Source organism: Numenius arquata, chromosome 7 (assembly GCF_964106895.1).
Source record: "Numenius arquata chromosome 7, bNumArq3.hap1.1, whole genome shotgun sequence".
NCBI classification, from domain to species: domain Eukaryota; kingdom Metazoa; phylum Chordata; class Aves; order Charadriiformes; family Scolopacidae; genus Numenius; species Numenius arquata.
This window is the reverse complement of record NC_133582.1, coordinates 26021030-26047957: the sequence shown is the minus strand read 5'-3', so window position 1 is coordinate 26047957 and position 26928 is coordinate 26021030. Positions and strand designations below refer to the sequence as shown.

General features: G+C 38.2%; 1 protein-coding gene across 2 annotated transcripts; it reads left to right on the top strand.

Annotated features, from left to right (window-relative positions):
* Positions 1-662: 662 nt before the first annotated feature.
* TMX4 (thioredoxin related transmembrane protein 4) lies at positions 663-26928 on the top strand. 2 transcript variants are annotated; one of them, XM_074150726.1, is made up of 8 exons: positions 663-874; positions 10084-10199; positions 15033-15078; positions 16159-16287; positions 17919-17964; positions 20241-20342; positions 22651-22714; positions 23995-26927. In XM_074150726.1, exons 1-8 carry the CDS (start codon positions 675-677, stop codon positions 24279-24281), a joined length of 990 nt encoding a protein of 329 aa, XP_074006827.1. In that variant the 5' UTR covers positions 663-674; the 3' UTR covers positions 24282-26927. The 2 variants fall into 2 exon arrangements, with proteins under 2 accessions (XP_074006827.1, XP_074006828.1); XM_074150727.1 differs by having other exon boundaries at positions 664-874; positions 16159-16269; positions 23995-26928.

Here is a 26928-nt window from a genome sequence, read left to right as displayed (position 1 = left end):
CATGAAAAAATCCAGAAGTGGTAAGTCCTACTGTTTCATCTACTGGGGGCGGGGGGTGGGGGGGTGGGCAGGAAGAGTGTAAATGTTTTAACAACAGGGTTTATCAACTTTTTAAGTTAGAAAATTCTTCATCACAAGTTACTTCCAAGATAGTCTCTAGCCAAACAAGAACTAATTTCTGTATCATACAGGAAGGCAGCTCAGACCTGTACAGTGATCTCTTATTTTTTTTCTTCTGGTCAGCTTACCAGAACTAACTGGCTAACTAAGGGAGTTAACTATCCTAATTACCGTTAATTCCAAGTGACATCATTCCACTCATAGGCAAGGCTGCTGTTCAGAGGGACCTGCCAAAGGAGCAGGGCTGACAGGAATCTCATCGAAGTCAAGAAAAACACGAAGCCCTAGGACGAGGTAAACAATGCACTGGGGTAGACAGGCTGCTAGTCCCGGGCTTGAGGCTTCCTCCGGGCCTGTGCCGACGGGGCCTTTCCCCATGAGGGGAGGGAGAGCCGCCCGCAGCCGCCCGCGCCACAGCCCGCCTCTGGAGGCTCGCGCCTAACGGCTGCTGCCAACGGCCGCTGCCAAAGGCCGCGCCGCGCGCTCTTCGCGCGCAGGCCCCGCCCCCGCGGCGGCCGCTGGCGCCCTCACTTCCTGGGGCGGGCGGGTTGAACATGGCGGCGGGTGGCTGGGGCGGGCGATGCTTCATCGCCTGCGCCGCGGCCGCTCTGCTCCTCGCAGCGGTGCTGGGTCCCGCCGCCGCCTTCTCTTCCTCCTCCCGGGCGGGCAGCCCCGGCGAGCCGCGGAGCCGCGTGCAAGTGCTGGGCGGCTCCAACTGGAGCCTGGTATTGCAGGGCCAGTGGATGTTGGAGTTGTGAGTAACGGCCGCTGTCCCGCCCGCCTCAGAGGCACCGTGCCGCGGAGGGGAGGGGGGAGTGCCCTCAGCTCGGGGAGGCCGGTATGGCCGGTAACCGTTGGGGAGAGAGAGGGTCCGGGCGGTGCTGGCCTTCCCCACCCCGCGAAGGGCAGCGCGGGAGCAGCCGCGCACCTTCCCCGCCCCTGCGGTGGCCGGCTCGGGGCGGGGGGGCGTCCACCCAGGGACACCTAATACTCCTGAATCCCCTCTTCCACCAAGCGTTGTCGGGCCTGAGCTTTGCAGGCTCACGCACACATCATTGGGGGTGGTCTGATAAAGGTAGCTTTCCTTCAGGGTCTGGTCTTGCTCGGGCACGGAGCGCCTGAGGGCCCCAAGGTTAAACCGGGCATGTCTCGGTAAGCCCTGCTGTCATTGATCACATTTCAGTGGTGTTATCCAAGACAAGTGCCTGCTGGGGGGGTAGTGTCAGGCGCTGCACCTTGCACTGCTCACCCGGTTGGGGCTTTGGCTGCATTCTGTGCAAGCTAGGAAAGCTGAATTCGGTAGGTAATGTTCAGTAGGAGTAGGTTTCCAAAGTGGTAAGTGTTGCACAATATTCCCGTACGCCCTCACTTCCAGCTACGTTGCCCTAGAGTTCTTGTTCAAAGGAGAAGCATCAGATTTCATTAAGTTTTCAGTGCGGCTGTTGCTTTATCCTGGTGACAGCTAGAGGGGTTTGCCTAGTGTGGGCTAGGGTTTTGAGTGCTTCTGGTAGTTAGAAGTGCTGTCATGGCTTCACGTGTGACATGATGCTTTTCTTGAAGTGTGCGTGACATTTTGCGCTCACCTGCATGTAATTAGAAGGGGGAAAAGGAACTTGAGGCCTTTTTTAAGACAGAAGTTAAAAAAAAAGGTAGTTTAAGTAGGCTGTATGCTGGCATGATATCTGTGCTGTGCAGCTATGAAATAGGATTTTATTGTGGTGTGTGTGCTACTGCTCTGTGGAAGTGCTTGAGTTGGAACAGTTTGAAACAGTCTGGGTACCCTGTAAAATAGACTAGGTTACCTGTCAACATCTGAACTCATGCTCCCTCATAAATAGTTACCCACTTGCTTTAAGTTTTGTTTTAATATTGAATTTGTTAGCTATAGCTTCTTATTAGGCGAAGGACTATCACTTCCCCTAGGGCTTTAATGCTCAGGATCCTACTGGAAACCTGGTATTAATTAGTGAATAGACGGGAACAATCCTGAAATAGCTGATTGAGATACCCAGGGATGCCCACTGCTGTTGCGAAGGATTTGGGTTTGATTTTAAGTCTCTTTTTTTTTTCCTCCCTGTTTTCATTTGTTGTGTTCTAAATGGTGGGGAAAGAGATGATCTTGGGGTAGGAGAAAATAAATTTATTTTTTAAATTGAGCTTTTTTCACTTCTGACATCCTAGTCCTATGTGAAAGCTATTTTATCAAAGTTGCTGATTCATGTAGGAGTTAGTGAATCTTAAGGAGGAAAAAGGTTGTTTATGGTGTCTCAAAGTTTTTATTTCTAAGAGAAAATATTTGAATAATTAGTGGTGCCTGCCCCTGACGAAGCAAGAGGAGAGGAACTGTCTGAAATCAGAAGTGGTTAGGATAGCGAACAGTTAAAATCCTTTGTGAGTCTTTACTCCATTTGAAACATTGTACTCTGGTTTGCAGTGACAGGTAGCTGATAATTGCAATGGTGGTGAAGTTAGCTTTAGTGCTAGCTGAATATGGTACGTGTTGCTACATTACTTAAATTATACTTTCTTTTATGTAAGTGTTTATGTGAAAGATCCTTGGGTCTCCATGCTACTTTCTGTGGTACATTCTAGTGCTTTCTGCTTTTCTCTTAAGTGAGAAGGAACATTTGTCTTTCTTGCTACCTCAATGCTGCTGCTGTTGAACTCTTGAGAGTTTCAGATGCCCAGTTGTGGCTAAACAGGAGTTTGAGATCTAGTATTGATTTTTTACGATTCTTGCAGTTGTTTTCATGCTGATGTATTCTGGCTTCTACTGATTTTTGTTTGGTTTAGAGCTGGTGATCTGGACAGGAGTCCTGCATGTCAGTTATGATTCCTTCCGTGCTGTGTGGTAGGTCTGTTGGCAAGACTGCGATATTGTTCATCAAAACCTCACTTGCTCGAAGAACCTCCTGTTTGTTTATACGACCTTTGTTTTCCAAGTAGTAATTTTTTTTTAAATGTAAATGGTATTATAGGGTCCCTTTGAAAAAAAATACTTATTTTGGTCACCTGCTCTAGATTACTGGTTTGAAGCATTCTGCCCTGGTAGGAATGGGTACTACTATTTCTGTTTAATGTCATTTTTTCTACTTGTGAAAGTAGTGTTGCCAAATTGCTGTATGCTACTGCTTTTTTGTTGACCTCAGGTGCATAAATAGAGAAACTTAAGTCAGAAATGACTTTTGTGCAGGATTTGTAGTGGAAATTTTTCTTCCTTCATCCCTCCTAGCTAAAGTGTGTATACTTAGCTGTTTTTTTGTAAATATTCAGTTATTCATAGCTGGCAAAATTGCAGTCACTGGAACCCCTGCTGCATTTCATTGATAAAAATGTTCTGGGTAACCGTGTCTCTGAAAGACATTGCAACACTTTTTGCTTACTGTTACTATCGCAGCACACAGATCTGGGCTGAAGTGCTGTGAGTGTGATGCTGGAATGAACTGTTATAAAAGGTTTCCTTATTGACTAATTTCCAGTCTGTAGCTGCAAGATAATGGTACATTAATATGAGGAATTTTCTTTTTGTCTTTTTTTTTTTTTTTTAATATCGTGTCTATTAGGAATATGAAAAAAATAATTTCTGGTCTGTTTTTCTAAAAGTGCATTTTGCATTTGCAAACATAGCTTGTTCCAAGCTTGATTGATCTTAATTTAACATCATCTTCTTTTTGAAGTAGATTAAAACAAACACACACCAAAACCCCCTCAATAATAAACTTGTTGTCTTTATGCCTCCTGTTAAAAATGAAGCTGTTTAATATGCCCCTGTTGTACCTGCAGTACATTAGGCACTTGCCTATCAGGAAAATCTCTAGTTTAGTTCCCACACAGGGTATTAAACGTTTTGGTTCCTGTTTGTTTCAGTACAGACTTAGTGCTGTGTGTACCTAAAAAAGAATGTCTTAATTTTCTATTTTAATTCTAGCCAGGTGAAAATCGGGACAATAGTGTAAGTAGTAGTCATGTTCTCAAGGCTAGCTTATCATACGTATAGCATAGACCCATACTTTATTTTCTCATTATTGTTTATTGTTAAACATGGCCCTGCTATCTAGTAGGCCACGTTATCACAAGGGTTCAGTCCTCTCACTAGCACTTTGTCTGTAGTTTCAAGGGAGTGTGCTAAGGATCTAGCTGAACGTTTTGGTATTTACATGGTTTAATGCTTTTAAACAGTTGACATGAAACACTTTGTTAAATAATTCATGGAATTCTTCAATGATTGTAACAGATTTAGAGTTCAGTAAGATTGGGAATTTTCTGACACTTTTAAGAGTGTAGTCTTCTACTTCCTCCTGATTTGTTAGTATCCAGGCTTTTCTTTGTCTTAGTCTTAAAAAAACAAAACAAGACAACACCCCAAATAGCAGGAGGGAATGAAAATGAAGTCACCAAAGACCTGTTTTGGTTCTGAAGCTTCTGCAGCCCCGCTGAGTTCAGAGGAAGTGACAAAATTACTATGGACTCTTATTAAATAACCAAACATGTGGCTAATTACTGTGTCATGCGTTGGCTGAACAGAAACTGTTAAAATGGGAAACTGAAATATCCTTGGCAGCAGATGCTTTACTGTTATAGAAGGGAACAAATATATCTAGAATGATGGAAGTTAGTCTGTTCAAGTTCTAGAAGATTTCACATCATTTTTCAGTGATTGATTGGCTTTACATTTTAAAAATCAGTTCTCCGTCTTTAAAAAAAAAATGCTTGTGAATGTAAAGTTGCTGGGGTCTTTTTTTTTTTTTTTTTTTTTTAAGTTGCGGTTAGCACTCTTATGCTTTTCTTGTTTTTGAAAATAGAGACCTAAATAATTATGATATACCCTGCTTTGCTTCTCATCTTGTTCTTGGAAGTTTGAAATGCATCTTGTTACTCAGCTGTAGAACAAGTGGAAAGTAGCACTTGAATATTATCTGAGAGAATACAATTTGCTTGACTTTTAGTGCATCACAATGGTATGCAGTTACTTTTCCCCTTTATTCGGGTATTACTGGAAACGATATGCATGTCAGGTTACTGAAGTAGATATCGCAGAATGGGAATTCACAAGGTTGAGCCTGGATGCTGAAACAACTTCCCCAGAACAGTGTTGTGGTGTATTATCACTTCAGCAGGCCCATCTGTGATTAAAGACATTTGAGTGAAGCTTGGCAGGAGAATCCAGGGAAGAAACCTCCTTTGTTTTCTCTTTGAGATAGCGAGGGCTTCAGCAGTTTGTAAATTAAAAACTTGTTTAACTGTTATGGAGCAAGTGTTTTTGGGTTGGGAGGCCTTGTCTCTTTCGGAGGTGTTTTGCCACTGGAGAAAACTTTTTGTCAGCTTCCAGAGCCTGTACTATTGTGATAAAGGAATTAGTAGATTACAGGGACTAACTTTTGTGTCTTTGGCTACCACCTGCTCACTTGAAAAGTAGACTAAAACCATATAGTTGACTTTCTAAAGCTTATCTTTTGTTGAAATTCTGCCTCAAGAGCTATTTGTATTTAGGAACAAGAATGAAACAAATAGTAGTCTTAAGATAACACCCAAAGACATCGGCAACTGTCTTTTTTTTTTTTTTGTATGTTTAGGTACTCTGTAGCAATAAGAAAAAACTACTTAAAAGAATAAAAGTTATTTCATTCTGATATTGTTGTTACCATTCTATTAGGTACTGTCTCAACATTTGCACATCTATTTTTAATATTAACCCCAATCTGAAATCCAGCAAATAGCTTGGTTTACTGTAAGCAGTACCTTTTATAAAAGTTGTGTGCCTTGAATCGAGAAAAACTAGACTAAACAGGGAAAATTTCAACTTGGCCTATTTTGCTGTTTTCAGCAAACCCTCTCATGCCTATATATGTAAGCTGTTTTTTTCTTTTGTTCCTAGATTCTTGCAACTTTGTGAAATTATCATCAAAGTGTGGAATGTTATTCGAGGTTACATCTGTTCAACACTGATAGTTACTGGTAGTGAAAAAACAGATGAAAGAGTCAGTTACATTCATTTGAAAATGAGTGAATTGGTGAATTTCCTAGCCAAGCAGTTACAAGAAGAGAGATTAGTGACTTGGAATTGGAAACTGTGTATCAGTAAATCTTATTAAACTCATTCTGTGTTTACTGATCAACATTGTAGTGAAATGGCTGATTGGCATATTTGTTCAAACTGGTTTTAACTTAGGGTCGTTTTTTGTGGTGTTTTTTTTTTTTTTTTTTTTTGGTTGCAGCCATTGGTGAAATTGCTGGTATTTGGAAGCCAAACCTTGGTCTTTTATGCTTTAGATCAGAGTTATATTTTGCTTTCGACTTTTTTAAGAGCTTAACATTTTGCTTTTGGATTGTTATTTTTATGGCCTCTGAAAAAGCTTTGGGTATTGTAATGGATTGAAGTAGGCATTGGAGAATACCTGGCTACTTTGAAATAGTGATTTTTGTCCACTTAAGAAAATTGTTCTTGCAATGAACCTGACCAGTAGATAGATATTAGTTGACTCATTTGTGGAGGGTAGACAGTGCATGAGGATATTTCAGTTGTAAAACTTTGTACTGTAAGAGTACCAAACCTGTAAGAGGTTAGGTCTGGTAACGCCACAAATGAGGTGTATGTTGAGAGATGTGTGATACCTGCTTGCAGTGAATAACTTGGTAATGTGTAATTAATAAGTATGTGGTGTTTTCAATCTGATTTCTAAACGGTGGAGGTCAGTAAATTGCTTTTTAATGTGTAACAGGCTATGAAAAACTTTCTTTCCTTAATCAAATGCCCAGCTCTTGATTTAAATTCCAGTGGACTTTGATTTTAAATTGGAAAGACCCAAGTGCTGTTTTCTTCGCACGCTTGTATGGCATAGGGCAAAGTGCAAGCAACTTAACAGCTAAAGGTGTCCCCTTGTGCAAAGGGAGAAACTAGAGGCGTAACACCTAAATTTGGTGGTGTTGATGAGGTGCTAATTATATCCTGCTCTGTCTGTGGAATATAGCAGAAGAAATTTGGTTACATCTGCTTTTGTAGGTGACCTGGTCATGCATTTTGTGACTTGAGGAGGAGTAACGAAGTCTGGTTTCACAGCACACACGTGGATCTGTTTTCCTGCTCCTACAGATGATTTTTTTTTTTTTTTTCCTGGGGAAGATAAGAATGGTAGTTGTACTGTGACTCTTGCAGAAATACAAAGTGGCCACAGCTCTAAGGGATTCATTAGAAGCCTACGTTGAAACAAAGTACCTCCTAAAGCTTCAGTTCTTCAGGGTGCAAAACGTTTTTTGAAGGTGTTGATAAAGGTGACCTAAGTGTGAAATATTTTACTCTTCTGTATCTTACTGAAAGAGAAAGTGCAAGGGGAGGTATTTTAAGAGTGAGAGGGAGACGCAATAAAGCTTTGGCCATAGAATGTTTTTGTTAATCCAGGAGGCACTACTGAATTCTTAGTGCTTCAAGTGCTGCATAACAAACGCCAACATCAAAGCTTCAGAACAGTGAGGATGTTGAAGTAAGCAGCAGTGATAACTGCAAAAATCTGATGTTTGTTGCAAGTTCTCTCTTGTATATGTAGGGACAGGGTGTTTCCTGGCTGGAAAAACATTGAACATGTAATTTCAGGAATGAAAAACAAATAGTTTAAGCCTGATTGTCTGTGCCGATGTTCAGCTGGAGTGGCTGGATCTTGTAGCACTGTATGTGACTGTTGCCATCCCACATCTAATATTGGTAATAAAAACTAAGTAGCCAACAACTAAGTCTTTTTGTGAAGTTCATTTTTATGTTCTGTCACTACCAAACTGTGATATGTGTGGATTTTAATGCTGCTTTGAGCTAAAAGAAATATTTATAATCATATGAATATTAGCCATGTGTGTAATATTCTGCTTATTTTCATTTAGAAGAAGTGCTTATGGATGTCAAATGTAAACATAAATGTTGATAGATCCCAAATTTCTGTTTCAAGATCAGATAGTACCTTAAACAGGCTAAAGGGTGTGTTAATCTTGAAAATCTCATGGCATGAATTTGATGCATCTAGAGAAGCTGGATTTAGAAAACATGTCAACTTCTGTCTTTAATTTTGTAGCACCATGAGCAGGATTATCTCATGGATGTATGCAGTTTCTTACTTATCAGTCAAGCTACTGTAATAAAATAATACTGTTTGTAAAGTACAGTATCTGTCAACCTATTATTAAAAGCACTCCGTATGCCAGCAGCACAATGGAAAGCAATTCTGCATGTGAGACTTGTTTCCAACATCTTTTTAAAAGATACTGAGGGGCTGTTTCTTGGCAGGGTAAGACTTACGTACATTTTTTAAATACTTTCACACAGAATGATGTTGATTCCAGAAAACAAGGTATTGACTTTCATACTTAGAGACATAAATTTCTACTACAGTTAAATGCAACACATATTTTTAAATTGTATTCTTTTAACTTCTAAATGATAAGATTCCTTTTTTAAATACTTAGGTTTCAAAATTGCCATTAGTACTCAGAGTAAACTTGATTCTACCTCTTCTATGTGAAATTACCTAGTTTCGGTTCAGTCTTATTAATATGAAACGTTTGTGGGTGACTGGGGAAATCTCTATCTGCATCCACTAAGTAAGTAAGCATTTCTTATCAGAAGATGGCCAGACAATAGGAAGTGCCGCTCTTTAAGTCAGGTAGTAGTACTGGCAGACAAATGGAAGGAGCAAGGGGGCTCCTTGTAGAGGTTCCCAGTTAGAGTCTAGTGGTTATGTGGGCTGTTAAGGTTATCAGACTCTACCCATGAAGAAATTTGTTTCTATTGTTAACAATGAAAGAGGAGCATGGTAGCATTATCTGGAGTACTGTGAGAAGTACTGTGCCTCTAGACCCACTACTTTTGTTCCCTTTCATTTTGAAATACCAGACATCTGCATATATACATTTCCACCTCCTTCCCCCCACCCTCTTACCCCCACCCCCAATAAATCAGGTTAAATCACATGAAGGTCTTTTTTTCATTTGTAAAAGGTTGTCTGTGTATGGTCAATTGCTGTAGCTCAGTTACACGCTATACCTAGCTGTTCTGTGTTAGCTTAGTTGTGTATGTGGTAGACCATTGCAAGCTGCACAAGTTTGATACAGGCTTTGTAAACCGACTTAGGGTAAAATACATAAAGATAGCAAATGGTGTTTTATCAGCATTTAAGCTGATAATTATCCTTTATCAGCTATCTGTTGTCTGATATTATCCTTTTATATTAAAACCTCTGTCTCCATGTTGATATTATCAGTAAGAATTGCAAACTTGATTTGATTATTCTGATTGGTAGTATAGAAAACTCAGCTCTTGAAACAGGCTTTCTTGTTTTCCTGAGATTATTTCTGAGAAAAAACAGAACTTGAGAGAGACAATTGGTATGAGCAGTAGGAATTTGATGTGCACTTTTTTAAATCTCTAAAGAGTGCTATCCAAAAGGGCATGCTTTGATGTATTGAGTAGTAGGCTAAGGCAAATTTCCAGAAGTATTGAATTCCCACACCTCAGAACAAAATGTTATGTTGAAGGCTACCGCTTTGGATAGCTGCCATGGAAATGGATTTATTGCATATGTAAATAGAACAAATCACAAGCGTGAGGGTTTTGGATCTGAATTTCTCAAACTTGTGGAGATTTGCTTTTGTTTTAATAACATGAGGAGGAACGTAGGGATTGATACAAAACCACTTGATTATCATAGAATCATAGAATACCAGATTGGAAGGGACCTCAAGGATCATCTGGTCCAACCTTTCTTGGCAATAACACAAGCACTAGACAAGATGGCCCAGCACCCTCTCCAGCTGAATCTTAAAAGTGCCTGGTGTAGGGGAAAACAGTAGACCTGATTAAGAAAAATTGTAGGTTTTCTTCCTGTGTGATTGATGTGTTTGTATTTTCTCTGTACAGTAAATCAATTTGAATGTCTATAAGTGTAAGAATATTAAAATATTTAACCTGTCTTTCCCCTTTAGCTATGCTCCTTGGTGTGCAGCTTGTCAGCAGATTGAATTGACGTGGGAGAGTTTCGCAAAGGAAAGCGAGCATCTAGGTATCGCTGTGGGAAAGGTAGATGTCACTCAAGAACCAGGTATAGTATGAAATTGATGATTTTAATAAAAGGTATTATTCAGTATAATAACACTTAGTATCTGGGAGTGTGCTTTATTTTACTGGAGTACCTGGGATACCAGCCAAGTCAGAAAAGAGGTTTCTAAATCAAAATAATATTGTCCACATTTTGCTCCTCCATGTAGTTTATATCTGTGAACCTAAGTTTATAATTTCAGTTTGAAGGATTAAAGAATTGGGGAGTGATCTGGCTTAATACTGTATTAAAAGGGTCTTATTTTCTATTTTAATCTACTTCACTGAAAGCTATGGCCTGTCTCATTCCTCTCTCCTCCAAACTGCAGAAGAATCTAGTTCTGTAGCCTCCAGTTACCGAGAGGTTCAGGGTGTGGTAGCATTACCATGGTGTGAACCTGCTTTAATAAGTTCTTAACTGTTTCCATGATGGTGCTGGTTTATTGTCCTGTTTAATTGTAGTAGTGTTTTAAAGTACAGACATTATTATTTTTTTCCTGTTGGTGATGCACATATGCAAATGTGTTTACAAAAAGAGTTTCCTTACTATCCACAGAAGCAGGGATCTTAGTTATTCCTTTAGTGACTCCCTTCAAAGTTTTGAATACGTGTTTGTGTAAGCAGTACCAATATTGTCCAAACCTCTGCATGTCTTGCTTCTGACAGAGTTAGGAAAAGACTAAGCTTTACTGATTTTTTTATTATTTTTTTTTTATTTTTGTTTGCCTTATAAAGTGTGTGGAAAATATGTCCATTTTATTATTTGAAAGCATGCCAAACAAGTTAGCTTTATCAAGTTAACAGAAGGGAAATGACTTAAACTCTGGTCTCAGAGAAATTTAAGTTCACAAAAAAATACCAACTGTTCTAGACCTTGTGTAAGTTAATGTTTTGTTAAAAGTTTAGAAGTATATAAAAACTCTGGTAATAAAAAGCTGTTGATGTGGGGTTCTCCTTTAGTGCCTATGTTAATCATGAACAGTTTATTAAACAGATGAGTTTGAATATTAATTTTTTTTGCATAGATATAAACTTAGGCAGCTTCTGCACATTAATAAAGTAGTGGTTACTCTGGAGTTAAGGCTGCAAATGAGGATTCATTATAATCCCAACTTGTTATTTTCTCCTAATTAGACAGGGATTCTTTTGTTTATGCAGTATTCAAATAGAAGGATTTCAATCTTGATTGTGGCATTTGGGTATGACTGTAACTTAAAGATGCACTTCCAGAAGTGATGCTGTAAAATTAAAATCCTGGAGATCTCAAAGGAATTATTCTTCTTGGTAAAAAACTTGAATGGCAGTGTTGGGACCTGAAGGAGTCAGATACTTGATACTTTTTTTGGTCTAAATTTTTCTGACTGCTGAGTGATGCCAGATTCTGAAGACCTTAGATAGTACTTTTAACCAGAAGTTCCTTTAATATTTGAATTTCTGATGTTGCTGAGTCTTGACCTCTGAGGATGTTTGACTTCTGCAAGTCTGACTGACCCAAAATGATGAATTTGTACCTAAGCATGCATAATATATCTACAATATCCAATTCAGCACAAAGCATGAACACTGTAGCCACTTCTAAAACTAATGAATACTCAAACTGGAAAACAAAGATTTATTCCAGATTTGACCTTTGATGCTGATGTGATTTTGAAGGTATGTGAGCTCCTTTGAAAGCTTTCCAAAGTTACTGAGATATTTTTACTATAGGCTGTGCTTCAGCGTTTTGGTTGGTGTGCTTAAATGCTCTTATCTCTTGTTCTTCCTTGCACAAGGTACCTTAATTAGTTTTGGTTATGTAACCTCTTCATCAAATTGAAAGTAGTCAAAACGCGTTAAATTAGGGGAAAACCACTAGATGAGTGCAGGGTTGCGTAAAATTACACTTCCAAAACCTGCAGGAGAAAGTAGCCATTCATGGTCCTTAATTACAGCAGATCCTACTCTGGCGGAATAAATCCACCAGAGCCTTAATGGATTTACAGCGTATTTTGGTCAATTAATGTACTAGGCTTAAAGTGCTTATTCTTTCCTCATCTTTTCTATTGAAACATTCAGTATTTCAAGAGCAAGTAACGGAGATGCTTCTCGATCTCAAAGTTCTGTATATTTGTGGTACCTTTCTTAAGCTCCCAATCACAACATTTATCGTTGATTTAAAATGAGACTTCTTGGACCTTCTGTAGTCTTCTTTGAGCAGTTGTTTGATGAAAGCAGCTGTATTTTTAGATGGCATATATATTCTCTGTGTATTTTGGGGGGTTGAGGGTGGCATCCAAATACTTAAGGATTTTTCCTATTCTTGTTTAGCTGTTGACTTCATAATGGGTGTATATCTGTTTTTAATTTACAAAGACAGATGCTTAACTGTATTTCAAGTTAAACTATTAACCAGTTCAAGTTTGTATTATACTGCACCAAAACAATTTACTGTCTGTTCTTAGCTCTTTGTAGCAACAAACCTCCAGTTAAAGTTTTGGGGATGCTTAGGTGCATTTTGGCAACACATTTTATAATTTACAGATTTCATTGTTAATTCTGAGACCATTGGTACTTCCTCTAGGATAGGCTGCTGGTAAGAGAGATTTTAAGGTAGCTATTTCATTTTCTGTTTGCCTGACTAGCATTTGTAGGAACTTGAGAGAATCTTTGAGTGTTCCTATGACTTTCTCTGCTCTTAAACTTATGTTCTTTATGACTCTCCACCTAGTTTTTCTTGTGCAGCTGTGCTTTCTGCTTGATGAATTCTACTGTTACACTTGTGTTTTTGTTTACTTTGTATCTGCCTGTGCTGGCACAGCTTTTAACAGTCTTACGAAGTTTTCCACCACCCTGCCTCTCATAGCAATAAAGGCAGAAAGCTAAAAAGTTGAAATGAAGACAGCTTCCTTTTTAGAACTTTAAAGATGCCTGCACTTGGTTTGATTTAAACATACTCAAAAAACAAAAAGAAACAGCAACAAAAAAAACCCCAATAAAAATCCCAACCCAAACAACAAAAAACCTCACAACTGTTTTATGCCTATTCCATAGGGGAGTTCACACTAGAAAAAACAATATTACTGAAACTTTTTAAAATACCTGGCTCAGTTCACTGTGGCTCATCTTTGTCTCCAAAGGCAGAAACTCTCTTGCTACAATACTTTTCCATGGCTAACTTCCTGGTGCCAGAAGACATTTGCTTTATTGAAAGCCAAATAAGGACTTAGTTTCCCAAAAGATTTTCACAGAAATTTATAAAAGGAAAAGTTAAATAACTGTTTGGTACTTTATCTGAATGGCAATTGCTGACTAGAGGAATTTAGCCCCTTACTAACGGAGTTAGACTGCATATCTAGGGGTTGACAATCTTTGAAGTCAGCTGTATTTTTTTTCCAAAATAGACGGCATTAGTAGCACATTTTTCATTTCTGCAGTCTTTAAATTGCATGTGTTGAATAGTAAATAATTACTAAGCACTAAGGTGAATTCTTCCTCTCGTTTCCAGGTTTTGTAATTGTCAGGAGGTGGTAGCATCAAGTAGCCCTGACTTTCCTCAGATTTGGAAGCAGAGGAGAGTGAGTGATGTCTTCACCTGGCGACTTAGCTAGTTGAGTCATACAGACAGCTTGCTTATGAGATGTTTGGGAGCTGTCTGCTTCACAGCTGGCTTTCCATACACTGGGAGATCTTTGTAGGTGTACCTAATGCAGCAGTGACGCTGGAAGTCACTTGCACCTATTACTTTGTAGCGGTACTGAGTGCAAAACCAAAGAACTTCAAATACCTTCTGCCCTACAAACTGCTTTTTGATGATATGGTGCTAGATTCTGTCCTATGAGTTGCATTATGTTGTCACTGTCTGGGGTGATGCTTGTAAAAAGGTTATTATGTATTTGCCAGTCAATGAAACACTCACTTTCAGTGTGGGGATCAATTCCAGACAACTTCTTGAAGCCCCGCTTCAACCTTTTTTTGTCCTTTCTACTGTTTTATGTTTGTTACTCAAAACTCTGACATGACCCACCCTTCTGGATGGTGTGAAAAATGGTTAAATTATTCTCATGGCTTAAATGTGCGGTATTTTACAGAAGAGAATGCTGAGACATCCCAAGCTTTATTGTCAGTTTCTTGGCATACCAGTTGTATTTACCTAGAGAGTAATGATGCATGGGAAGAGAAGGATAAGAACCTAGAAACATCCAGAACATTGTCTTGCTACGGTCATGTTTGCAAGAGAGATTGAACCTTCCTACAGGATATAAGAACAGACTGGTTGTACGTTGTGCATTGATTATTTGGAAGAGGCAAACAAGCAAATACGAAGATTAATTTATTTAATGTCTTGAAGTACCTGAGATCTGAAATGTGCGGTTCTTAAATCATTTAAAATCAGCCATTGTTGTCATTGCTATTGTTAGTGGCCCAATTTTAGATGAAACAAAGGTCATCTGGATGAGACTATGTACAGACACAGGCTTATAGCATCCTGGAATATGGGTGCATTTGTGTGGCTCTTCTGTCTCTTTGTTGGAGGGGCACACTGCTGGTCTGGTCAAAAACTTCAACTGTGGGCAAATATTGGTTGGGAAATCCATGTAGAAAAATTACCTTGCAGTAAATATTCTTCAAGGTCAGCATTTTTCCTTAATTTGTCAACAGTGTTTAGTACCTGTTACTGTTTGTAGCATTTCTGAAGACACACTGTTAACCTGCATTTACAAAACAGTGGTAAAAGCTATGCAATGTGCTGCTTTCTAGTCTACAAATACAGATCTGTAGATATTTATAGAGAAGTCAGAATGCTGAGAAATTTCAGTTTTATTTAACTGTTTGATGTGGCTTTTTCTTTCCTTTATAGGTTTGAGTGGTCGTTTCTTTGTCACAACACTTCCTACAATTTACCAGTAAGTGTGTCACACTAGAAGCAGTTGTCTGTTTCAGCATGGGTTCTTTTTTCCTGTCCTATTTGAACAGTGGCATGGAAGATGTAATGGACAACTGGCTTGTTTCCATCTTATCTATCTCTAAACATTTCTTAGGAGCTCAATGCACTAAATGAACACAAAGTGTCTATTTTTAACTTACTGTGCAAGATTTTCCTACAAACAGCTTTGTACCTAGATAAAAGTGATGTTTTTTTCAGTCTGGAAACAACATTTAATAGCATTTGTAAAAGTTGGTGCAAGTTTGCAGTATTGACTTCTGGAAGTCTGACGATATGTGAGCAGACATACTTGACCTTATGTAAGTGTCGCTAAAATTTCTCATTTGAATAATTGACTGCATAGGTTGCATGTAAAACAGTACAGAAATTTTCCGCTGTTTGTGGTATTGCTTCTCTTACTGCTAGCATTCTTCATCTGTTGACTCTCTACCAATATGTAGCTGTTGACTCCTACTTGTCCTTTGTTTTAAACTGTAACTTTGAAATGCAAGTAAAAATGAAGGATTACTGACTTTTGATTTCAGTTCAGGTTATTTTTTAGAGCTTTGATTGTATTGATATAGTCCTCATCTGAGGCTTTTCTTCAGTTTAAGCACATTATCAACACTGTTAAAAACAGATCAGGAAAGACACTTGCTGTAATCTCTTCTCCAATAAAAAGATGTCATCCTTTAAACATTGAACCCTTTATTAAGTCATGGTATTATGCGTCTTGCATATATATGTACACACACGTATTTATAAGCACACCTTTAATTCTGAGTTGTGTCTAAAAAATGGTTTGATTGTTAACCTCTTGTGCTTTGTATTTGCTGTAGTATCAGTATTTAACAAAAATAACTGTTTTAATAAATGGCAAAATCTCATGTTGTTAAAACACTGAGACCTTCCATCATGGATTACAGTTTCAGAACATACTGAAAATGCTTAGGTGTTCAACTTTCTGAGCAAGTCAAATTTATAATATATATGGTTTTTTTTTTTAACCACAGATACAGTTTAAGGCCTATGTGTGTTAATGTGTATTTCTGTTTTTTAGTGCAAATGATGGAGTATTTCGCAGATACCGAGGCTCACGGACATTGGAAGATCTTCAAGGTTATGTTTTAGAGAGAAAATGGAAAGCTGTGGAACCTGTAGCAGGATGGAGGTCTCCATCTTCTATAATGTAACACTTTGTTTTTATTAACAAGAAACATGTTTTATAGCTTATTATTCATTAAGGGTGCGACGTTGACAGCTTAATCACAGAAATGTAGGGGTTGGAGGGGACCTTCAGAGATCATCTAGTCAAATCCCCTGCCAAAGCAAGGTCACCTAGAGGAGCTGGACAGGAAAGCATTCACATGGGTTTTGAATATCTCCAGAAAAGGAGACTCCACAGCCCTCTCTGAGCAGTTCCAGTCCTGTGTTACCCTTAAAGTAAAGAAGTTTTTCCTCGTGTTGAGATGGAATTTCCTGTATTCCCGCTTGTGTCCTTTGTCCCTTGTCCTGTCACTGGGCACCACTGAAAAGAGTCTGGACCCATCCTCTTGACACCCGCCCTTTACATATTTCGAAGCATTGATAAGATCTCTTTTCAGTCTTCTCCAGGCTAAACAGACCCATGTCTCTCAGCCTTTCCTTATAAGAGGGGTGCTTCATTCCCTCGATCATCTTTGTGGTCCTCTGCTGTACCCTCTCCAGCAGTTCCCTGTCCTTCTTGAACTGCAGAGCACAGAACTGGATACAATACTCCAGATGAGGCCTCACCAGGGCACAGTAGAGGGGGAGAACAATCTCCCTTGACCTGCTGACCATGCTCTTTTTTAATGCACCGCAGGAGACCATTGGCCTTCTTGGCCACGAGGGCGCATTGCTGCCTCATGGTCAACTTGTCCACCAGGATCTCAGGTCTCTCTCTACAGAGCTGCTTTCCAGCAGGTTAACCCCTAACCTGTACTGGTGTGGGGGGTTATTCCTCCCTAGGTGCAGGACCCTACACTTGCCCTTGTTGAACCTCATTAGGTTCCCCTCTGCCCCAATCTCCAGCCTGTTCAGATTGACAAAAGGCCTTTCTCCCCTGGATGTCTAGGCTTTGCAGAAGCAATCTGTATTGACAGCTTGCTTTCCAGTTTGTCACCTTTAAAAGCAATTTATTTTCTGCATTTGCTTTTGCTTGTGCTTGCTAAGGCTTGTTTATATCATCTTTGAAAATGTATAAAGAAAAAAAGTACAGCCACTGAGCATTATGTAAATGTCAGTTTCAATATCTGCCGAGTACTGGAATCAAATGCATGTTTATGTGGATTATTACTTCATGACTTCTGGCTACTTGAGGCAGGCAGCCTTTAGCTTTAGGGATTTCTTGTTTGTTTATTTACACAGAAGTCTGGTGTCCTCCCTTGGAATAGGAAACAGTGTAGTGCTTATACAATATATCAGAATTTGTTTTCAAAGCATTGAGCTATGGGGTATTTAGTAATGGGGAGAGGAGCTGCAGGGCTGTGTGCTGCTGTGAATTGGGGAAAAGGCAGTTACAGCTGCACCAGGTTTAAGCTGTGGAATTGCTATTTCTTGATTATGCTCAAATGTCATGTTTCAAGTCACTGTTTCAATGCTTTGCATTGAGCTGGCTTAAGTGAATATAACACAGAGCAAATGTATTTATTTGTAGTAGCCTTCTTCTGACAATAACTAGAGGCTGAATGGCATTGAAAGTTTATAGATAGAATCTTTTTTTGGTTTCTTGGCAGTTTGCTGTGTATCTGAGCTCCTGTCTCTCTTAAAATCTGTTCCTTCCTTATCTTTGTTTTGTAGGATGCACGGTATGGCAGGGTTATTTCACCTCTCTGGATGGATCAGGGTAAGTAACTATGTGTTAGGGTTGTCCATTCCCCTCTTTATGCTTAGGATAATATTCTGTTTAGAAGTCAAAACCTAACTGAATGTTTTTATTACCATTTTATGAAAGTTAAAGTTTCCTTACATTTCCTGTGCATTGGATGTATAGTATCTTTGCACCATCAATTTTGTAGTACTAATAGTCTATGCCAAAAATGGCAGTTTGATTGTAAAGATTATCATCAATACTGAAAATACTCACTGTTCTTATTATCTTGGTGTAGTTAAAATGTTCTGTCAAAGTATGCTAACATGATAAAGTAGTTTTTTGAGAGCTGTTGCAAAAATTTCTATAAACATCAGGAATTCCTTTAGCATCTACTAGGTTCTCTCACTTAATACTATTCTTAAGGATTATATCCAGGTTCATTTTCAGAGTTGTAAATCATGCTCTTCTGCAGTTCATTTGCATCTAGTGCATTGTACAGGAGAAGAAAGGGTAATGGTTTTATTGTTTAGTAAGAATTTCTGCATCTGGATTTCAAACTGTCAACACCATTTGCTTAGATGGCAACATAAAAATTTGGACAGTAGAGTAATTGTCAGAAGTAAAGGATAAATGCAGAGCATACACTGAAGTATGCTTTGAGCTTAAAAATATCTCAATACACTTTCATTTGGAAGCTATCAAAGTTTTTCCTGTAGTGTGCAGATGCTGAGACTTTTCAGACCTGTCCAGTTTTGGTTAGGAAACACACTCTTCCTTAAAATCTTCAAGCATAGCCAAGGTTGAGAGACTGTATTTGATTGTGGCAAAAGGTCTTAATATTGTAATGTGCTACAAAAAATAAACGTAGTAGAGAGTTTGACCAGAGTTTGTATCGCTTCTAGTAAGCATCTAACTAATCCAGAGTCAAACAAAACTTTCAGTTATTAGGTTTCCTGTGCAAGCTATCTTTGATTCTTTATTACTCTAGAAAGTATTAAGTTTTTATAGCCTTCTGGCATTTCTCTTCCGTGGTTGCTGTGTAATGATGTTGCCTTTGTCTAGTTTCCTTCCTGAAAGATTAAATGCTCTGGGAAGAAACCTTCGCTAATTTGCTTTCCCCTTTGATGAATATTTCAGCTGTACATTTCCTCACTCTTCTTGCTGTCCTATCCTTGCATATGCTTTAATAAATGTGGGAAGCTGTTCTGACATTAAAAAAAAAAAAAAAACAGACCCTGGAATTTCAATATTGAAACTTCTGTAAATGTTGATTGTGGCTTGTTTTCTAATGGATGTACTCTTGGATGAAATCTAATGTACTAATTTACTTCTTACCCAGACTATCTGACTCGATGTGGTGCTTAGTTCAGTCAATTCAGTTTGTAGGTTTGAATAACAGACTTCAGTTTCAAAGAAATCCTAATATTGTATTTGGATTATTATCTTCAGGTTTATAAGTGAAATAATTATCTAATTGGAATGGCTCCTTCTAAGAACTAAAGAGCTTGAGTAAGAACTTAATGGCTCAGTTTTAGTTAATGAATGAATGAATTCCCAAATTTAAATATGTATTTTGATCTTGTGCAACTTAAGTATCTATCTCTCTGCTTCCCAGATGTAATTATTGGGATAAAGTTCTGCATGAGGTTTCATTTTTTTCATTTGGTAGTGTGCTTGTGAAGTTGGGTATAAAAGGACACTTGCTTTTAACCTGACTTGGTTGCTTTTTTGGTTCTAAATTACCTTTTTAAAATAATCAGCTTCACAGACTTCTGTTGGTGCTGTGACTGTCATTATCGGCGATGCTTACCGTATGGTCTCCTTCCTGTAACAGAGGTCATGAGAACAAATGTACAGGTTCATGCTGTGGGTTCACCTAACCCAGTAGCCTGTCTGTGACAGTTGCTACCTTCTTACAGAATATAAAGATCAAGAATATTTTGATGTTTTCCTGTATGCTCTGAGCCTTCCTCATACATTTATCCGCAGTACAATTACATATGACATCTCTAGTGCCGAGTACCTTAGGAAGAAGTAATTGTGCATCCTTTGCTTAAAAAGCCTTTTAATGTGAACAACTTGGTAAAGAAAAAAAAGATTTAATGGTATAAAAAGAAATACAGTATGACATTTAAGGATGAGTAGGGCTTGAGAGGGAAGACTTTAGTATAAATACTGTTAAATGAAAGGTCTTAATTAGATATTAATTTATGTAATGGTGACAGCAGTATAAATCATAAGTGCTATTAGGTATGAAGTTTAAGTGGTGCTAGGTATGAAGTTACTAACTATCTTCTTCTCATTTCCAGCAAATTCATAGCTACCTCACTGGCACTCTTGGAATTCATGTTTGGATTTCTTATTCAATCTTCTTCTTAGCTACCTTATTGATTGGCCTGTTCCTGGGTTTGGTAAGAAAGCATATTACTTTCTTTTTCTCAGTTACCTAGAGCTTTGCATTTAAAAAAAATGAAAAATAAATTTCACTGATAAGATGTACTGAAGTGCCTTATCTTAGTGATATATCTTTTGTCCCTGATATCCAGTGATAGGATGAGTGGGAATGGTTCAGAGCTGAGCCATGGGAGGTTTGTACTAGACATCAGGAAGCATTTCTTTACTGAGAGGGTGGTCAGACACTGGAACAGGCTTCCTAGAGAGGTGATCGATGCCCTAAGCCTGTCAGCATCTAAGAGGCATTTGGACAATGGCATTAATAACATGCTTTTACTTTTGGTCAGCCCTGAATTGGTCAGGCGGCTGGACTAGATTGTTGTAGATCCCTTCCAACTGAAATAGTCTATTCTGTTAAAATTCTTAAGTATTCAGTACTGCGGATGCCCTCTCTAGTTTTGTTACCTACTTCTGGTAAAGGTTAAGACTGCTTCACTTTAAGTTAACCTTTTTATGAAACTCATGGTTCAATTTAGATTTGTTTAGTTCATCCACTAAACAAGTGATTTTTATATTGACCTTGTGTATCTACGATTTTTGTACGTAGGGATTGAATGCATGTGGTCAGAATTGTGTGAAAACTCCCAACTTTCTAAAAATGCAAGCTTTGTGGAGGAATTTTTATTAGCTGGAGTGGGATTGTATTTGTGGGAGTTAGCAACGTAAGTATGCTGCTGCACTGTTACTCAAAATGAAAGGATGAAAATATTTTGTGAAAGGCTTTGAAGATTTGGGGTTTTAATTTATTTACTCTATTCCAGGGCATAGCTTTGTGGTTACAGCTTGGTTTTAATAAAACCTTACTTCACTTCTTTCTTCCCCATGATCTTTTGGTTTGAGTTCTCATTAGTAATTGAAAAATCTGACCTCTCTTGTTACTACCCAGAGCTGATGCATCAATCTCCAAAACACCAGGAAGGTTATTCAAACAAACCCATTAGCTATATATGTGAATGTTAAGGACCATATCCCGAGTCCTAAGTTGTTTCATCAGTGGAAACAGTTCAAAGTTGCTTTACCTGTGGAGCTGGGATTATTTCCTCTCAGAGTATTTGAATTCTGTGGCTCTATGACCTCTCCAATATAAACGTTAAGTGAGAAACTGAGCTGGAAAAGGAGATATAGCTGGATGGGAATAGAAATTCTTACAAACCAGTTGCTTGGTCCACAAGTGCGTTCTGCAACTGCAAAGACATTTTAAAGCAGTTATGCTGTTAACTGGTTTAATTAGCTGCTAAGTCACTATTCCGTGTAGGAAGTGTAAAGGTTGTTTCTGGCACTTGGTGCTCTGTCCTTCAGCCCAAATACTAGTCTTAGTGAAATAAAGAAAAATGTTCTCAGTATATTTCTCAGTAGTACTGGGAAGTGGTTTCAAAGTGTGTGTGTGTATTTAGGCAAAACCACATTTTTATACATAATATGTTTACAGAATTGGCACAGGTAAGCAAATGTCTTTTATTATAAAATTTAAACAGCTGCATTTTTCTAGATGGTAGATTTTCAACACCAAATGAGTGCAAATCAAGTTAGAGTAACTAGGAGCAAATGAATGTGATAATTTAAAAAAAACCCTTCCCTTCTTCCTCCTTCACTAAAAAAACCCAAACCTGAAGAAGCTTAAAAAATGTAAAATTAATCTCTCAGCTTTTCTAAAAAGGTTTTCAGTGATTGAAATTTATTTCTTTAACGTAGTATCATCTGTCTCTTTTCTTTCCTTTGCATTATTCTTCGCACATGACAGTAAGACACAAATATCTTCCTTGCATTTTGATTGTATATGTTCTACACTAGGCTGCTTTAAACAACAACAAAAAAGCCATAAAAGACAAAATGAAGCACAAAAGGTGGAAGTACATGTTGTGTATTGGGGAGTCAGGAGTAGGAATTGAATAACATCCTAAAATATAGAAAATCTTGACCAAGAAGGTTTCAAAATTTTTAAATAAATAAAAAATTCTCAACTGTGTTCTGGGCCTCTCTTCTTAAGATGCAAGCTGTTTCAATACTGAGTAAATTTAGGGAAGTAGGAGGCAGAAAGTTTGGAGTAGAAAGCAGAGAATGTTGGTTGGTGTACACTGAGAACACACTGCTTTTTAGTGTTTTTATTTAGCTCCTTAGGACAGCTCTTATCTCCAAGCAAGGTACTATAATTTTCTAAATTTTATTGTATGTCTGTCTAAAAACAATGAGCAGGAAAATACCTAATAGCACAAGGGCTGCTGGGATAATTTGCTAATAAATGCCTTTGCTTTTTTCTTTACACAGATACTGGTTTTGATTTCAGACTGCCTTTGCCCATCCAAGTCAAGATACAGAACTGAAACATCTGGTAAGAACTCTTAAGTGGGTGAGATACTGTAGGTTTAAATGTGCATGTGTAGGAAAGAGAACTTAGCTGTGAACTGACGTCAAGAAGTTCTTAGATGTGAACCCATAATCCAGGTATTCATTTAGTCATACTGGCAAGGATCGATATGTTGCACTCTAAAATATCAATGTCAAAGCATCCACCTGGAGGATAGCAAAGAGGACAAAAAACCCCCCAACTCAACGGTAATTTGGTCTAGCTTCCACAACTGTTAAGAGGCTAAATGCATTCAAGTCTTGAAGAGAGATACTGGGATTTGTGTATTCTATGCAAGTGCATATTCACCAGGCCTGTTGCTTAAATATAGAAAGGAATTTGCTTTGGCAGGACAGTTCCACAACCTAATATACACTCTGCATATTGCATTAGGAGATGCAGCATTCTGAACCTGAAAAATTATCTATGTAATTTGTGGTTGGGGAAAGGAGGAGACAGAGAGAATCAAAGGAATCTAGAGACTGCAGGTGTGGGGAAGGGCTAAGGTGTTGCATCTCCTTCAAATAAAAGAAGAAAACATGCATCTTTCTGATCCTTAGTGAGAGGACTTCTGAATAGTATTCTGCTCCCTGTGAATACGGGAGGCAAAAACTTGCACACGAAAAAAAGTCTCTTGTCAGCACCAGGTGTGTGCTGAGCTCCAGAGCACCTTTTGGTATGTTCGTGCTATTAAGTGGAGTCAAAACTGTAATTAAAAATATTTTTTTTATTGTGGACATTTGTGTGTATTGCTTTGCTGTTGAAGATGACACATCTGTGACACTTGCCAATAAGACTTTAGCCAAATCTGGAATTCATAAGCGTGCAAAATTACTATCTTCAAAATCTTGATGTTCATCACTATCAAATGAAAAACATGCCTATGCATGCTCGTGCAATATTTTGTCCAGTTGGCTGGTTGACTCAACAGCAGATGTTACCTGACAGAGCTTACCAGTATCTTATCACTTTCCCACTGATTTGTTTGATAATTAAACCTCTTCGAGGAGCCAAGTAAAATTGATCTGTCTTTAGTGTGTAACTTGATGGAACAAAATGAAACCTATCTATGCCCCATATGCAAGAAAAACAAATGAAAATGGAAGAGAAATACTACTGAAGATTTTAAATAATTGAAAAATAAGGAAAACTTAGTCCCACGCAAGTTTTCAATAATAGCGTTTATGAATATTTCAGAATACAAACATGGTGATGTAACTGAGATTCAGTCTAACTCCAGTATTTTAAACTCTTCTTTTGTTTAGATGAAGCAATTACAAAAGATAATGTGGAGAATGCAGCATTAGAAGAACCGGAGGAGGCTGCAGAGCTTTCTGCAGATGATGCGGAAGAGACTGCAGATGCAAAAGATCTCTCAGATGGAGAAGGTGCAGCAAATTCAAGTGCTGATGACTCAGAGGAGGATTTAGCACTTGGAAAAGAATCAGGGGAAGAAGAAATGGAAGACTTAAGTGAACAGCCTTTAGCTGATTCAGAGACTGAAAGCTCAGTAAGGCAGCGTAAAAGTCAGGTAGCTGATAATGGACTATAGCTGTTCTGGTGGTGTATTTTGTACACTTGGACCAAAGAAGTATCAGACCCTGCGTCTGAAGCTTACACTTGATTTGTCATTTGTGTTTACGCAAAACCTCTGCTCTGTCAGCAGGCTTATCTTTTTTTAAGCTAATAGTTGCTCATTTGGTTTGTTTTATAAGCACATATGCTATGTATATAACTTTAGCCATGACAATCAAAATAAGTATATCTTATTTGTTTGAAGTCTTCTAAGAGAAAAGGGGTGTTACAGAGTCTCAGTTCACCAGCTATAAAATGGTTATCTATGCTTGTGTTCCTTTGTAAGTATTGACCTGAGCAAGATCAGGAGTTTTAACTCTTTACCGTAGCTTGGCAGGACTGTGATTTTTCTGTCTGAATGTTTGTTTCCAAATGCCGCAGAAGCACCAGAGAAGTGATACAGTAGTGAAAGAAGGCACCTTACTAGTCTTCTATTAAAGATGTTGTGTATGATGGGATTATTTTTATCACTTTCAACTGAAGCACCTTTCTCTTTCATTGTTATTAATGTTTGTTTTGAAATTTTATCATACAGTATGCTGTGTGCCCCCAGATTTTTCAGTTTTTGGTAATTTGGAGGCATGCTGCACAGCTCAGGCTTGTCAGCTGTGGGTTTTTTTGACCCAAGGAGTTTGAGTAACTGAAAACCTCAGGCCAAGAAAGAGTGGCAGCTAAATGTTTAAAATATCTTTGAACTTTTAAAAGGTTTAAAGGAAATTATTTTGGTGGGGGAGAATTTTTGCCAAAGCATGACTTCCCCCCCCCCCCGCTTCAAGAGATTGTAGCAAGAAGTATTCACTTTGCAGTAAGTTGTGTATTTCTTGCCAATACAAGCTTGCCATATGCAGTGCAGTTCTGCCATTTCCGACTTGGAATGCTTTTGGCAGAACTCAAACTGCTTTAATAATATCAACTGAAGAGGCACTGAAGGTTTTACCTTTGATCGCTTTTCTACTTTTTGTCACTGGAATCGGCACATTAGGAAAAGAGAAGGGGCAAGGGTGGATAGTAGGGAGAAGCTTTTGGGGTTGCTACTTTTATCAAGATAAATGTATATCTGTTGAACTGTGTAATATGAAAATGGCTTGCTAGGTAGACAGCATTAGGTGTGGTTAGAAGACTAAAGTCATTAAAGATATCAGTATTTCCCTCCTTTGACTTGGTTAATATATAAGGCTTTTTTTTTGGTAAGGAATACCTACACCCTGGATGTGTTCAAGGCCAGGCTGAATGGGGCGTGGAGCAACTTGGTCTGGTGGGAGGTGTCCTTGCACATGGCAGAGGGGTTGGAACTAGATGATCTTTAAGGTCCCTTCCAACCCAAACCATTCTATGATACAGTGAGATCCTGTATGTTCCTATTTTGTTGATGTGTGTTCATGTCCATAAGATGTGTTTTAATCTTGATTTTATTTTTTTTAAATGTATATATTGCATAAACCTTGCTAATATGCATGAATTTCATCTTGTTCTTCAAGAATAAAGAGTAAACAGAGATGAAATCATCTCATTAGAAGAGACAAGTTGCAAGTGCAAAACGCTGGTTTCCTTTGAGACTGAGATTAACAGGGCCAATTTGTGTTGGAAGTTTGTTTTTTTCTTTTTAAAATGCTCATATAGAGCATATTTGCTAAGAAAGCTTAACTTTTCCTGTCTCTGTCCTGTTGCATATTGTGTCTTGGAACTATATGGTAGAAACTTTGCATTTGTCTGTTACAGCTGTGTAAAGAAGAAAATCACACTGCATATATTGAATAGGAATTTTTTTAAGGAACCTTCTCAGTCTGGAGCTTGAATTTCATATAGTGGACACGTGTAAATATGCTTTCACATATGTGAAAACATACAGTTGAGAATATATATATATTGCACTATAACGAGAACAGTTTGTCTTGTGTTATTTGAGAGGTGTCCCATGTAACTGAGCAATTGTAGAAGCTTACAGACAGTGGAACACAGTAGCAGTTGAGGTATGTTGAGGTAATTGAATCATGCAAGTATAGTACTAATTAGACTATTACAGTATTATTAAACTTGGTGTGTTTCCATAAAAAAAGTCCATAACAACCTTTTGTGCAATCTGAGTGTTCTGTTATCTCTATCCTTTGTTATGATTAATTTTAAAAAATAGAACTTGTTATTGCAGTCTCGGTATAGACAAAATGTCCTTGGAGAAGCTGCTGCTGACACTGTTCAAAATGTTTTGATTAAAGACAGGGCTGTAAGGCTTGTAAACTAGAGCTGCACATCAAAAATAACGTAAGATTTTTGAGAACCAATTTAAATTTCAAGCAGGATGTGTGCCACTCCAAAAACCAGTCCCTGATGGATCTGAATGTGAATGCTTAAAAGCAAATAAAAAAATAAAAATAAAAATTGAGTGGGTTACTTTTGAAAGAGGCTAGAAATCCATACAGCCTTTCAAAGCTCCTGTCCTTGAGATTTTTGTCAAACTCGTATGCAAGTCTTGGAATACTCTGTATATGCTGCACCTGTGCTGGGCAACACTTGTTATGTGGGCTTTCTTCATGGAAATGTTATACAGGATCGTCTTTTATATGAAAGTTTGCAAATTTATACTATGGGTATTTTTACTGAAATTCCATATAAATTTTGTATTTGTG